General features: G+C 41.6%; 1 protein-coding gene across 1 annotated transcript in view; it reads right to left on the reverse strand.

The window, feature by feature from the left end:
• unc13bb (unc-13 homolog Bb (C. elegans)) overlaps window positions 1-12,706 on the reverse strand; it is a 79,167-nt gene extending 66,461 nt beyond the window's left edge. Inside the window, exons 1-2 of the mRNA XM_063014698.1 lie at window positions 12,606-12,706; window positions 6,068-6,097 (exon numbers count right to left, since the gene is read on the reverse strand). Of these exons, the coding sequence (XP_062870768.1) occupies window positions 6,068-6,097; window positions 12,606-12,627 (52 nt within the window). The 5' untranslated portion in view covers window positions 12,628-12,706. The remainder of the gene's footprint in view (window positions 1-6,067; window positions 6,098-12,605) is intronic.
• Between the last annotated feature and the right edge of the window lie 3,639 nt (window positions 12,707-16,345).

A 16,345-nucleotide genomic window follows, 5' to 3' on the forward strand; every position in this document is an offset into this window, starting at 1 on the left:
TGTGAGCATAACATTTAGATTAATTAGAGTTCCTGTAATCTTAGAAATGGTTCAAACTGGCTAAAAGTATGTGGACGCCTGACCATGAGCTTGGTGGACAGTCCAAACCAAAACTAGGTTCATTAAAATGCACCCCCCTCAAAAAAGTTATAACTTATCACTAATGTTTTATTTAATCCCAAAAGTGTTCAGTGATGCTGAGGCCAGAACTCCGTACAGATTCCTTCTCAATAAACTTAGCTTTGGGGCCACTACCATGCCAAAACAGGAAAGATCCTTCCCCAAACTGTTGCCCCAAGATCTCATTTATTGTTTTTTTACTGACATCATATACCTGTTCACTATGAGTGTGGCTGAAATACCTAAACTCAATGACTGGAAAGGGTGTCCACATATTTTTGGCCACCTTAAACATGTGGTCTGAGTTTCACGTTGAGTACGATAGGGCGAGTGTGATAGTTAAGGAGTCCCTCATCTTATCATCCAGATTTGGGGTCTGTACGCACCCGTTTGGGATCTAAATAAGAGCAGTTTAGAGAAACCAATCCACCCTCTGCATTTTTTTTGGAAGTAGAAAGAGACCCACACTCTCTCTGCATCATCGTGCCTCCCTAGAACAGGCTGGTAGGGGCTCTAAACCACTTCAGAGTGAAGATTACTGCGTCATCTTTTCATGTAAATGTGTAAAATGGGATCACACCTTTTGGATGAAGAAGGATGTTAATAGCAAACCAGACCTTCCAGGTTTCCATTATGGCATGACCTCACAAAATAGACACAAATGCCCACAGACACACTCCAAAATCTTCTGAAAAGCCTTTGTGCAGTGGTGAGGGTAACACCATATTCCTTCTCAACAAACTCAAACCATGACTATAGGCTTCGCTTTGGGGGCACTATCATGTTAGAATAGGAAAGATCCTTCCCCAAACTGTTGCCCCAAGATTATAAACATGTTATTTATTGTATTCCACTGACTTTATATACCTGTTGACTATTAGTGTGGCTGAAATACCTAAGCTCAATGACTGGAAAGGGTGTCCACATTTTTTTGGCCACAAAACATCCTCTGGTCCACCTTAAACCCGTGGTCTGAGGTTCATGTTGGGTATGACAGGGCGTGTGTGTGAATCCCTGATCCTGTTTGAGATCTAAATAAGAGCAGTTTAGAGAAGCCAATCCACCTTTTGCATTTCTTTGGAAGTAGAAGGAGACCCACACTCCTTCTGCATCATCGTGCCTCCCTAGAACAGGCTGGTAGGGGTGCTAAACCACTTCAGAGTGAATGAATGTGTCATTTTTTCATGTAAATGTGTAAAATAGGATTAAATGCAGGACTTCCAGCTGAATCAGGGTGAAACAACACCGGTCTCAGTTTGGTTTAACGGGACGCTGCTCATCAGTCTAGATTTGCAGCAAATCCACGGACGCATTTGGAGGCTGTTTAGGGATTACAAAGAGTGATGTAACCAATCCACTTCAATTCCAGATGTGGAGTCAGTGCCACATCCCTAAACTGCTGATGCTCAAGGATTAAGCGCCACCCAAGCAACCATGCACAGGACTAATGCTGCAGGAGCAGAAAAATCCAAAAGCTGTAAATAAACACGCACTATATGGTCAAAAATAGGTGGACATTCATTATAATGATGAAGTTTAGGTGTTTCAGATGGACCCATTGTATTAATCATACAAAATAATGATGTGATTTAAACTTTATGACCACAATGGGGAAGGACCTTTCCTGTTCTGGCATAAAGCAATGTTTAATGTGAAGGAATTCCAAATAGAATGTTAACAGCAAGCCAGACCTTCTAGTTTTCCATTATTGCATGACCTCACAAATGCTCCTTTAACTCCTTTAATGCTCTTAAATCTTCTCTGCATCAAATACCCTTATTAATTTGCGATGCCCAACAAGCTTATGATCTGGTGTCCGTATACTTTTGGCTACACGGTGTACGATTGTGTATAGACGCCTGGAAGGTGTCTGTGTTTGTGTACGCTCGGTTGTCATGGTGATTTAGATGGAAACCCATGACGACAGCGTCAATAAAAGCGCCAATTCAAACAGGAATATCAGAAGTGAAGATAACGGCCGGGTCGCTGCTGGTCAGATTAAACGATGCAGAAGTGAGAATAAATCAAATTAAATTATTAAATTAAATTAAAAGTAAGTTTAATGGTGGTTCTGCAAAAGCTAAAAAAAAAATCTGACGCAAAAAAAGGACGACAGACCCCCAAAAGGACATCAGATCCCAAAAAGGAGAACATCAGATCCCAAAACGGAGGGCATTAGACTCCAAAAAGAAAGGCATCAGACCCTAAAAAAGGAGAACATCAGAACCTAAAAAAGGAGAACATCAAACTCCAAAAAGGAGGGCATTAGACTCCAAAAAGTAGGATGTCAGACCCCAAAAAGGAGGGCATCAGAACCCAAAAAGAAGGGCATCAGAACCCAAAAAGAAGGGCATCAGAACCCAAAAAGAAGGGCATCAGAATCCAGAAAGGTGGGCATCAGAACCCAGAAAGGTGGGCATCAGACCCCAAAAAAAGGGCATCAGACCCCAAATAGGAGAACATCAGATCCCAAAAAGGAGGGCATCAGAACCCAAAAAGAAGGGCATCAGAACCCAGAAAGGTGGGCATCAGAACCCAAAAAAAAGGGCATCAGACCCCAAATAGGAGAACATCAGACCCCAAATAGGAGAACATCAGATCCCAAAAAGAAGGGCATCAGAACCCAAAAAGAAGGGCATCAGAACCCAAAAAGAAGGGCATCAGAACCCAGAAAGGTGGGCATCAGACCCCAAAAAAAGGGCATCAGACCCCAAATAGGAGAACATCAGACCCCAAATAGGAGAACATCAGATCCCAAAAAGAAGGGCATCAGAACCCAAAAAGAAGGGCATCAGAACCCAAAAAGAAGGGCATCAGACCCCAAAAAAAAGGGCATCAGACCCCAAATAGGAGAACATCAGACCCCAAATAGGAGAACATCAGATCCCAAAAAGAAGGGCATCAGAACCCAAAAAGAAGGGCATCAGAACCCAAATAAGAGAACATCAGAACCCAAAAAGGTGGGCATCAGACCCCAAAAAGAAAGGCATCAGACCCCAAATAGGAGAACATCAGAATCCAAAAAGAAGGGCATAAGACCACGAAAAGGAGGATGTCAGACCCCAAAAAAGATGGCATCAGACCCCAGAAAGGAGGACATCAGACCCCAAAAATGAACACATCCGACCCTAAAAAAGAACACAAGACTCCAAAAAGGAGGGCATCAGATCTCAAAAAGGTCCCAAAACAGTTGATTCAGGTTGAAGTAACATCGGAGGAGAACCTGTGGACCACCAGAAGATCGCCGCTGTGCAGATATAGTTTGGGTGGTTGTTTTTTTTTTGCCACCTCTGAACTGAGCCAATACAAACCACACAGCCGAGCTAAATTACAATGATAATACGATATTAATTATACATTGTTGTTAGCGACTGAATAAACACGCTGTTGCAGGAACGACAAAGCTAAGCAAACACGCCGGAGCTCAGAGAAACAAAAGAACCGAGCGTCAGTAAAGAAGGCAAAGCGTGTCGCCGTGTTTGCGCTCGGCTATACATAAACCGTAGGACAGTGCTGCGGTCAGCTGATCTGATCCCTTGTTTGATTTGAGACAGAGCCAAGATCAACCCGGCTAGAGCTCGCCAGCTAAGTCCAGAATAGATCCAGTACGGGCGATCCAGTGTTTATCCAAAAACTGTAGGTGTAACGTTAATGTTTTGAGTCGGGGGACAGAAGACGGGGAGCGTTTCAGATTTGTTTTATATGATAGCGCCACCCAGAGGTCAAACAGTTTTTTCATTTTATTTCTAGAATACCTCACGAGCCGTTTCATAAATGGTAATGGGCCACAAATGGCCCGCGGGTCGTAGTCAGGACACCCCTGGTCTAAATGATCAGGAAGAGCCGGGTGCTTACACCACGAGCACTTCCCAGCATTCTCTTACTTCCTCCGAGCCGTAAAGCGGAACGGTCACGGGGATTATGGGAAGGCAAACAGTGTGAGGATTTACAGTGGGGGAGGGCAGGAGCATTCAGGTTTAACCTACACTGATCTGATTCCCAGCGGCCAGGAGCCAAACGAGGAGGACACACAGTCTGAGATCACATCATCCACAATGCATTGATCAGAACATGGTTTATAGTTGATTGTTTCCTTGTTTGGTCAGATCGGCCAAAAATATATGGACACCTGATCATGAGCTTGTTGGAAATCCAATTCCAAATCTAACAGTATCAATATAGAGTTGCACCTTTTCTGTATAGAGATATAGACAATATACACTGACCAGGCACAACATTATGACCACTGACAGGTGAAGTGAATAACACTGATTATCTCTTCATCACGGCACCTGTTAGTGGGGGGGATATATTAGGCAGCACGTGAACATTTTATCCTCAAAGTCGATGTTAGAAGCAGGAAAAATGGACGAGCGTGAGGATCTGAGGGCCAGATTGTGACGGCTAGACGACTGGGTCAGAGCATCTCTAAAACTGCAGCTCTTGTGGGGTGTTCCCGGTCTGCAGTGGTCAGTATCTATCAGGAACAGTGGTAAACCGGCGACAGGGTCATGGGCGGCCAAGGCTTATTGATGCCTGAGTGGTTTGATCCAACAGACGAGCTACTGCAGCTCAAACTGCTGAAGAAGTTCATGCTGGTTCTGATAGAAAGGTGTCAGGATACACAGAGCAGCACAGATTGTTGTGTATGGGGCTGCATAGCCGCAGACCAGTGTTTGAGGAGAACAACAACGAGTTTGAGGTGTTGACTTGGCCTCCAAATGTGCTGGACAAACAAGTCCGATCCATAGAGGCCCCACCTCACAACTTACAGGACTTACAGGATCTGCTGCTGACATCTTGGTGCCAGATATCACAGCACTCCTTCTAGTGGAGTCCATGCCTCGACGGGTCAGGACCCAACACAATATTAGGAAGGTGGTCATAATGTTATGCCTCATCGTGTATGAGAGCATTTTGCATGAAAGTAGCAGGATTGTCCACACACTTTTGACCATACAGTTTAGTTAGTTTGTTTGTTTGTTAATTTAGGTTTTAACGCCATGTTTAACACATTGGTGTCATTTAATGGCAGTAATAGGTATTATGTATGTGTCTTTATATTTTGGTCCATATTATATGTTCATTTTTATTTTTATGGTTGCAAGGTAGGTTAAAAGTCTTCTCGTGTTGTCTTGTGTGAGAGTCTCTTTAATAGTTTCTGGCATGTGTGCTTGTTCTCTTTCTTTAGTGTATTTTGGGCATTCTATCCAGATGTGTTTTATTGATACAGGTGTTTGGCAGGTTTCACAGGTTGGGGGGTTTTCTCCTTTTATCAGGTGTTGGTGGGTTATTCTGGAGCGGCCGATTCGGCACCTCGTGTATATGACCTGGTCTATGCGTCGTCCCTGGTGGATTCTTGGCTTGGCATTAACGTTTGGGTGTATTTCATCCAGTTTATTGGTGAGCTGGGTATTCCATTCATTTTGCCATTTTCTTTTGATGTACTGTAGAGATTTATTGATGCTTTTAAGTCGGTTGATGGGATTTTGATGTTCATTGTATTTTGTCTTGTTTTTCCTCTAGCTACATGGTCTGCTTTTTCATTTCCTGTAATTCCACTGTGTCCTGGTACCCAGCATAGTTGTATGTCATATTCTTGCTCTGTTAAAATGCTGATTGTCCATTTTATGTTGACCATACAGTTTAGAACCAGGAAGAAAATGATTAAATGTGCAGCTTAACGAATGAAAGTCTCTTTATTTCCTCGACCTCAGTCGTGTGATTATGTGAGTGCTGAAACGTCCGGATTAAAAACAAATCCCGCAGAAACACGAAACGTTCGGCTGAAAGAGTCTTTATTTAAGTAAGATGAGACCTAAAAATACACATTCCCACACCGCACCGCACCACACCACAGCACAGCACACATGCTCTGTCTTACGTTACGGAAACAACAACAAAAGAACAAAACATCAGGAAGGAGAAAAAATACGCTGGTGCTCACCTGAAGGCCCCCGGAGTTTGGCTTTCTTCACTGAAACAGAGGAAAGAAACAAAGAAAATGAGATACAGATGCAAACACGAGCACAGATGGAAAAGTACAAAAGACAAAATTCCATTTTCATTAACCGCTTTGTCCTGGACAGGGTCGTGGTGGGTCTAGTTTCCCTGGTAAACCCTAAACACCTTGGACCATTTATCTCAGGGCTTCAGCCACTCTCGGACATAGCCAATCATGTCTGCGTGGACGCCCGGTCGGCCAATAGCGCCGCAGATTCGAACCCGATCTCGGTTGTGTTGGTCTAGCACGATACACCCTAATATTTATTACCCTCTCTATCTGCTAATCAGGGACCTTACACAGCGTTTGAAGACCCCACCCACATAGTCCGGTCACCCCACCCACATAGTCCGGTCATCCCGCCCTAGCAGCAACGTGTCTGCTGCAGGCACTGCCCGCTGGATGGCGCCCGGCCGACCGAGTTCAGAATCTTGGCGCTGGTGTGCTAGTGGAATATTCCGCTGCACCACCTAGGCGCCTAAGATTTTTACATTTGTATTGTTTTTCTAATGATGTGACTAGTAATCAGAGGGTTGCCAGTTCAAGCCCCACCACTGCCAAGACGGCCCCTCAGTCATAATTGTAAGTCGCTTTGGATAAAAGCGTCTGCTAAATGCCAAAAATGTAAATGTAAATGTACCGAAATTCAAAACAATACAACAACCAACTGGGCATCCAATTTGGGCACCAATGGGAAAAAAAAGAGCTGCAGGGTTTTTACGACTTTGTCTAGAGTTTCTGACTGAAGTGTAGGTGTTGCTCTGGTTTAATCCTAATGCTGCACTTTGCAGGATGATGATGATGGAAAAAGTTGATCTTGATACTGGTTTCCACACACACACCAAGTGTCCAAGAGTTCCTGATTAATAAGTAACTCCAGAACTTTAAGAGAAACAGCCCAGTTCGGCAATTGTTAGACAAGGATGTGTAATGTTGAGGGAACTGTAAACTTCAGCTTGTGCTACTTTAAAGGAGGTCATGATGGCTTTTAAAATCCTTCATGCACCATCGTGTCTCGTTATAATAATAATAATAATAATACATTTTATTTATATAGCGCTTTTCAAGATACTCAAAGGCGCTTTTTTTATAGAATCCAGAGCTCCTATATAGCTGTAGATCCTCGTCATAGTGTCACTGAATTTGGAAAATTGGAGATGTTAACAAGCAGGATGCGTGTAACAGGAAGCAGGAAGTCGGTTGATGGAATTTGCTGGTACTCTGGAGCGAGCTGGTGGGAGGAGATGCCTGAGCTGTGGGATGAATGGAGCAGATGGCGTGAGGATTACAATTCCAATCTCAATCTCTGTCCCTATTACCCACTCGTTCTCTCTCGTTTGATCGCTCAGCGCTTCCTGCCCTACTTCTGACCATTAGAACGACTAACCGTTCCGCAGCACCCTGAAAAAGTAATGAAAAAAAAAATTATATTTTAACCTCAAAATCATTTTGGAACGCCCCTCATTGCAGACAAACAAAGCTGCAATATCTCCAATACCCCAGCAATGAAGATGATCCCATACCGATCCCATTTTTGGAGCTGCACCAACAATGTAGTTGCCCCTCTCTCATCTTTTTGCATCTCTAACAGCCCCCGTTCGTTTAGAAATACGTCCAACAAGCGCACGTCTGTGGAAGTCTGTACTCATTCAATCAAAAGTTCACTTTCAACAAGGTGAGACACCGATGTTGAAAGAGAATGGAGGTTGGAGGTTCATTTCTCATTTCATTTTCATCAACCGATTAATCCCGGTCAGGGTCGGGGCAGTTCCAGTTCCACTGGGAAACACTGGACGCAATCCAGGAACATCCAGGAAAGGAAACCAATCCCGCGCACCAATCCTTCCTCAGACATTTACGTGGGAATAAAACGTTCTGCACACCGCGTCGGCGCTAATAAAAGCCCTGCGATGGTCTGGTGCCCTGTCCAGGGTATTTCTGCCTTGTGTCCAGTGTCTTCCCGACCCACAGTGACCCTGAACAGGATAAAGCAGTTGATGGACATGACCGTATTAATGAAACGATGAGTTTGTCAGTTATTTGTTATTGTTGTTATTATTAACCTTTGTCCAGATATCATTGACATCCCAAGTGTCAGAACAATAATTTAAATGACTGCACTGATATTTTCTGTATTCATATTTTAATCCAATAAGGAAAAAATGCGATGCCTGTGATAACAGATGAACGAGCGGTAACGTGGATGGAACGGTTGGAGAGTCGTTTTAGAAACACTCGGGCTCTCCAGTCTCATCCGTGTGTAGTGACATCACCATGGAGATGAGCTTTGATCAGGACAGACGGAAAGTGAGCGATGACGGTGATGGACGGAGGAAGACGGTGAATCATGCGTATCTGACGTTACCCCTCATCAGTCCTGCACAGGATTCCTTAATCAGCACATGCGTTCATCCACAAAGCTCCGGAGTAAACCCCATGACCTCCTGTACCAGCAGCTTCTCCAGACACAACGGTGGTCCCGCATAGACCTCCAGATACAACGGTGGTCACAGATGACTCCCCAGACACAATGCCAGTCCCAGACGGACCTCTAGACACAACAGTGTTCCCGGATGGCCTTGCAGACACAACGGAAGTCCTGAACAGCCCTCCAGACATAATGGTGGTCCAGGATAGCCCTCCCAGGCGGACCTCTAGACACAACACTGGTCCTGGACGGCTCTACAGACACAACGGTGGTCCTGGATGGCACTCCAGACACAAAAGTGGCCCCAGATAGCCCTTCCAGATAGTCCCAGACGGACCTCTAGACACAACTTTGGCCCAGGCTGGCCATCCAGACACAGTGGTGGTCCCAGATGGCCCTCCAGACACAACGCCAGAAACAGATGGCTCCTTAGACACAATGCCAGTCTTAGATGGACCTCTAGACACAACGGTGGTCCTGAATGGCGCTCCAGACACAACAGTGGGCCTGGATGGCCCTCCAGACACAATGTTGGCCCTGACCGACCCTCTAGACACAACAGCAGTCCAGGCCGGTCCTCCAGACACTACGGTGGTTCCGGATAGCCCTTCAGACACAACAGTAGCCAAGACTGGCCCTCCAGACACAACAGTGGCCCAGACTGGCCCTTCAGACACAACAGTGGCCCAGGCTGGCCCTCCAGACACAACGTTGGCCCAGGCCGGCCCTCCAGACACAACTGTGATCCTGGATAGCCCTCCAGACACAACAGTGGTTACAGGTGGCTCTCTTTGCTTTAAGTAAAAGTGTAAATAAATGACATGAATAAATGATGTTTAATGTAACAGTGATGTATGTTGGTCCTGGTTTTCACTTCTTTCCATGAATGACTGCAATATTTTCAGCTGGAGTTTCCTTTTATATAAAGCTTATCTGAACGTCCAGCTGCTGGATTTCCCACATTTACACCCTTATTTTGGGCTGTGACCTCATCCTGCACTTATTCTTCCCTTCTTACATTATTTACTGTGTACTACATGAGTGCATCCAACACAACTTTCCAGCTAGAACATCCGATTGTGTCCAATAGTTTTGACGTCACATTTATCTCAGTTTTCCACCCAATTGCAGGGCACCAGAATTAATGAGAGTAAAACAGTCCCAGAGTATAATACAGCAACTATTATGAATAACAGTAGGTACAGCGTTGTTAGGTTTAAATGCCTTACCTTTTCAACTACAAATGTTTCTGATATAAGATTCAGACACACCGTGACCCTGATCAGAACATAACGGTAACTACTATCAAATAAATCGCTAGTTAATTACTAGTACTAGTTTAGCTTTCCATTATTGTAAGACACTGACAGTTGTAGCCTAGGGGGAGATCTTTGGGCTATCAATCAGAAGATTGTGGGTTCGAACCATGGTAATAAAGCTGATTGTATGACTTGAAAGCAAAAGACATCATATTGTGGGACAGTGGGTAGAGATGTGGGTTACCAACGGGAGTTTGAATCTCAGCTCTGCCATGCAGCTACTATTGGGCCCTTGAGCAAGGCCCTTATCCCTCATGGGCACCATTAAGCTCTGACGTGGAAAAATAATTTCACTGTACTATACATGTGCATCTGCATACAGTATATGATAAATAACTGCATCCTATCTGCCATAGATTATTATTATTATTATTAGATTATTATAAATTCAACTTTATATTCTTAAAAGAAATGTGAGGTCATCTGTCCTAAGCTGAGAGCATGATCAATTTATGCATTTATGCAGGACAACAATCCAAGATACAAAAGCAAGAAAATAAACTACGTCTGTCACTATGATTAAGTCTGGACTATGACTTACAATATTATTATTAAATTATAGAAGGTGTTTAGTGCCAGTCAACAGGTTATAAAATGTATTATTATTATTTTTTACAAGGGTGATATGAGCGTTTACTCAGGTGGCACAACAGTGTATTGTTCTATCCCACCACTGCTGACATCCGGGTTTTAAATCTCAGTATGATAAAGGCCGACCAGGCATCTACACAGACATGATTGCCTATGTCTAAGGGAGAGGATGTGGCCAAAGCCCTACGTTGGATTGGCGCCCTGTCCAGGGTTTTCCTGCCTAGTGCCAGTGCTTCTCGGTGAAGCCGGACCCACCATGACCCTTGCTCAAGGGCCCAACAGCAGCAGCCTGGCAGTGGTGGGACTAGAACCAGTAATCTTTCAATTACTAACCCAGTACCTTAACCACTACGCTACAACTGCCTGTTCTGACCCCAGTTTACATGCTGTTAGATACATATAAATACTGTATATATATACTCTATAATCCTGAAAGAGATGTAAGGTCATCTGTCCGTAAGCTGAAGCTGAAGGCATGATGAAGTTTTGCAGCTGGACAATGATCCAAATTACATGGGCAAGTCTGGATTATAACAAATAATAGAGTATAACTGTTAAATTATTTTAAATGTTTAGAATTATTAAACTGGTTATACAATTTTACAAGGGTGATATGAGCATTAGGCACTCAGGTGGCACAACACCCACCACCACTGACATCCGGGTCAAAATCTCAGTATGATAAAGCTTGACCAGGCATCTACTCAGTCATGATTGCCAATGTCTAAGACAGAGGATGTGGCCAAAGCCCTGCGTTGGATGGCACTCTGTCCAGGGTTTTCCTGTCTAGTGCTAGTGCTTCCCAGAGAAACCGGACCAAGGGCCCAACAGTGGCAACCCGGCAGTGGTGGGGCTTGAATCTGGGATCTGGGTGGGGCTTGAATCAGCGGCCTTTCAGTTACGAACCCAGTAACCACTAGGCTACAACTGCAGCTGTACTACAGTCTAAGCAATTGAGGGTTAAGGTCTGTGCTCAAGGGCCCAACAGTGGCAACCTGGCAGTGGTGGGGTTTGAACCGGCGACCTTCTGCTTACTAGTCCAGTACCTTAACCACTAGGCTACATGTTTTGTGTTTATTGACCTTCTTTGTCATATAAAGCATTGGTTCTAAAACAAAAGGAAAGAATAGACAAATACTTACAGCACTGTGGAGAACTACAGGTCAGTAGACGCCTAAATGGACACCTAATGTACAACTGTAAGCATTCAAAACTATGATTTATTTTAGGACAGGGCACCAAGCAATTGTTTCCCGGTCACCCCCTACCCCAGGCATAGCCAATCATTTCTTTGTAGACACCCAGCTGACCAATTTGATCTCTGAGATTCGAACCCAGATCCCAGAGGTGGTGGACTGGCATTATAGACCCCTGCGCCTCCTGTAGCACCATGTGAACACGAATAGTGACGTTTCAGATCATACATATTTATTCTGCAGCAAAAAAAAACTACAACCCTACAGAAAACCAGATGCACAAAAGCAACAACACAATTCAAGCGGTTGAGGGTGAAGGGCCTTGTTCAGGGGCCCCAACCTAGCAGTGGACTGCTTGAACTGGCAACCTTCTGATTACTAGTCTAGTACCTAAAGTGCTGGTCCACTACTGCTCACAGAAATGACTGGAACACAGGTGACACTGCACACAGTCAAGTAAGCTTCACATCGCTGTGTGCTCAGAGATCGCGGCTCAAGAAAGATCGCACTGTCGATATATCGTCATATCATCAAATCACCCAGCTCTGAGTCCCGTTCAGCAAAACCTCAGCATCAATCAAGTACCAGGAGATAAACAGCTGGGAGCATGGAAACTGCTCTTATAATAAACTATCCAAACCAAACAATAATCAACACATCCAACACATTTTATTTTAGTGGAATAAATCAAATTATTTTAAATTATTTTAATGAAATATATGCATTTAATCCAAAAATAAACTTTCACTAGTGGTGTCAGGAATGTGAACCAGAAAGCAAAACAGTCGCCAGTGAAATAATGGCACATAATGAAAGAAAAAAAGAATCCTAAACTTTCAGGAGAACATAATTAAAGCTAAATGAAGTGTTTTGAAGTGTTTTGTTCTCGTTAAGCACCACATTAATCTAAATCTTTATGAATAAATGAAATAAAATCTCAGACTCACCTCTCACGCACAGCAGAGACATGTCCACCTCTTTAAACCCGCTTACTCTCAGTTTCTCAGCACACAATCACTCATCCCGTCCAACCACATCTTTAAAGTCACTTCACATTCTCGTTAAGTCACTTTTTACTTTGTTTTCGCTCAAAATGAATGATGTTTTAAACCGTCCTACAGGTGCCACGTCCGGTTTCCACACCGAGTCCCTCGCCATGACAAAAAAAAACCCTATTTATCAGTAAGGCTGGGAGTCGAAGCCTAAATGAATCGATTCTCTAATTCCAATTATAGGGAAATGAGTCAACTCAAAAACTAAGGAGTTGATTCCTGACTTGAACTGATTCCGATCAGATTTGTCCCACAGTTGAAAGGTGGGTTTAATGTTTTATTATTATTATTATTATTATTAATATAATTATTATTGTTGTTGTTGTTGTTGCTACTGTAGTTGTTGTTGTTGTTATAACTACTACTGTTGTTATTTGTTAATAATAATAATTTTGAATTTTATATTTTCCGTTTTTATTTCTGATTTTGTCTTGTAATATTTAATTAAATTAAGGTTTTTGTTTCGTTTTTATTCATTATTATTATTATTGTTATGATTATTATTATTATTGTTCTTGTTTTTGTTGTTAAAACTACCACAGTTGTTGTTGTTATTAATAATATTATATTTTTCTATTACTTTTCTATATTATTGTATTATTTTTTATTATTTTTCTATATTTCGTTTTTATTTCTGATTCTGTTAAGTCTTGCAATATTTAGTTAAAATGAGGTTTTTTTTTTCGTTTTTTATTATTATTATCATTATTATTATTATTGTTTTGTTGTTGTTGTTGTTGTTGTTGTTGTTGTTACTACTACTGTTGTTATTGTTATTAATAATACCAATAAAATACCAATAAAATATTTTCCGATTTTATTTCTAATTCTGTCATGTAATATTTAGTTTAAAATAAGGATTTTTGTTTCGTTTTTATTATTATTATTATTATTACTGATTATTATAATCATGGATTATTGTTATTAATGTGGGCAGTTGTAGCCTAACTGTTAAGGTACTGGATTAGTAATCAGAAGATTGCTGGTTCAAGCCCCACCACTTCCAGGTTGCCACTGTTGGGCCCTTGAGCAAGGCCCTTAACCCTCAATTGCTTAGACATTATACTGTCAATGTACTGTAAGTTGCTTTGGATAAAAGCGTCTGCTAAATGCTGAAAATGTAAATGTTTTAATAATATTATTCATTTTTAATTTTGTAGTATTTTCCATTTTTATTTCTGATTCTATATTATTTTTTATTTACTACAACAAATATTCAGGTCTAATTAATTTTTTTTTAATATTTTTATATATTTATTTTTATTCATTTTTAGTCTCCTATAAACACTGAATGCCAGAAAATTCATTGAAAATTTAAGGCATCACACACTTACACATTTACTCACTTACTAACATCCATTTGCAGTTCAGTGTGATTTTGAAATAATAACTGATTAGTTTATTTTAACTATCCACTCAGTCCTGGTCAGGGTCGTGGTGGTAACAGTGGTCACAGGACAAAACGTTGTACCTATTTTGTTAGTAATCCTTACGTGAATACAAATGGACTCTGAATCGACTGCTGGAATCAAATGACTCCCCTAGAAGAGTCGGCTCAAAAGTTTCTAGAATCGAACCGCACTTAGGTATCAAAGGAAGAAACGGCGTGGAAATGGGCGGGGCTCTATTTGATTGATATTTATCCGAACCACTCAGCTACGGAGATGTGTGACACGGGGCGGGGTTTGGAGAGGTTAAACCAATCATAAACAAAGTCGGCGGTCTTATCTTAAGTAAACAGAGGAACAGGTGTGACGCTGATTTGTGGAGGGTTTCCATGGTAACGCCGGCTCTGTTGGAACTGTTTACAAAAGTGACTCGCGTTTTATTCATGTTATTAACACAACGTTTATATTTATTTATTTATTTATTAATGCTTTAATAAAATAGCAAGAGTTTAAATCATGTTTAATAATGTTGGATTATAAAGTGAGAGATTTGAGATTCAGTTTTGTGCTGCTTTGTCTTTGGTTAATCAGGAAAAACTGTGGGATCAAACTTAAGTTCCTGCAACATCAACACAATCTACCACCATGTAAACTAAGATCTTACTGTGGGATTTTATTTATTAATATTGGTTCATTAAGATTTGGGGCAGCACGGTGGCTAGGTGGGTAGCACTGTCGCCTCACAGCAAGAAGGTCCTGGGTTCGATCCCCAGGTGGAGCAGTCCGGGTCCTTTCTGTGTGGAGTTTGCATGTTCTCCACGTGTCTGTGTGGGTTTCCTCTGGGAGCTCTGGTTTCCTCCCACAGTCCAAAGACGTGCAAGTGAGGTGAACTGGAGACACTAAATTATCCATGACTGTGTTCGATATAAACTTGTGAACTGATGGATCTTGTGTAACGAGTTACTACTGTTCCTGTCATGAATGGAACCAACGTGTAAAACATGACGTTTGATCAAAACTAACAGAAATCCTTTTCTAGTGAATCAATAAATGGTGTTTCTCTTTTATGATGAAATTATATCTGTTGTTTTGTTTTTGGCTAATAGGAGAAAAAAAAATGGAGAATTAAACTCTTTTTCTGTTTCTGCAACTGTGCAACATCAACACAATTTACCAACATGTCACTGAGAGATTTTATTTATTAATTTGGTGTGTTAAGATTTGATATTGAAGTTTGATCAAAACTAACAAAAATCCACTCCTAGTGAATAAATAAATGGTATTTCTCTCTTATGTTTGGAATTATATCCATCAATTTTGTTGTTGGACGTCCTCTACCTTGGTTCTATTTGTCCAAAATAAGACCTTCTATTTGGTTATCTGGGCTTTGAGTGAGAGATTTGGTTTGATTTGATCTAGGATCCATTTATTTGTCTTCTGTACTATCTAAGGTTCTCTCAAAAGTCCTCGCCAGCCTCAAAATTCAAAGCTGTCTATTTTATTCCTGAAGATAAGTTCCTTCATTCTTGTTCTGCCAAGTTCCTCCATCAATAGTAAAGTTAGTGATCCTTCCTGTTGTCATGGCTTTTATCTTCTTCATATTGACTTGAAGTCCCGTTGTTTCACTCTGTTCTTTAACTTTACCTATAAGGTCCTTCAGATCTTTCTGATTTTCTGCTATGAACGTTGTGTCATCCACACTTCTAAGGTCATTAAGGTCATTAACACCAATCTTAAACCCTCGATCATCTTCCTTCAGTCCTGCTTCTCTCATTATATGCTCCGCATACAGGTTGAACAGGAATGAACAGGTGATAGAATGTGAGCAGCCTTCTAAAATCTATATTTTGTGAAGTTATCCTTAAATATTAGAAGTTACAAATAAAATATATACAGTATTTAAGGGGACCTGGGAGAGCACCAGGTTTATATAAACAAGATCTACAAAACTCACATGCACGTACTGCTTTTTTCCACTGCATGGTACTTTTTTAAAATCTGTAATCTCACATATTGTGGTTGTTTCTATTGCCAAGTGATCTGTGCTGTACCCAAGAACCTGTGATCAGGGATCGAGCATACAGACTGTTACTTAATCAGTCTGTCTGTCTAGCTACCTATCTAATAAAATATATTTAAGAAAAATAATGAATACATAATATATGAAGATTATCAGGGCTGTTTATGTGTTTGGATGTATCAGTCATTGTCTCTCGGTGTTGCAGGCAGATACGCACTATTTCTTTA

Source organism: Trichomycterus rosablanca, chromosome 18 (assembly GCF_030014385.1).
Source record: "Trichomycterus rosablanca isolate fTriRos1 chromosome 18, fTriRos1.hap1, whole genome shotgun sequence".
NCBI classification, from domain to species: domain Eukaryota; kingdom Metazoa; phylum Chordata; class Actinopteri; order Siluriformes; family Trichomycteridae; genus Trichomycterus; species Trichomycterus rosablanca.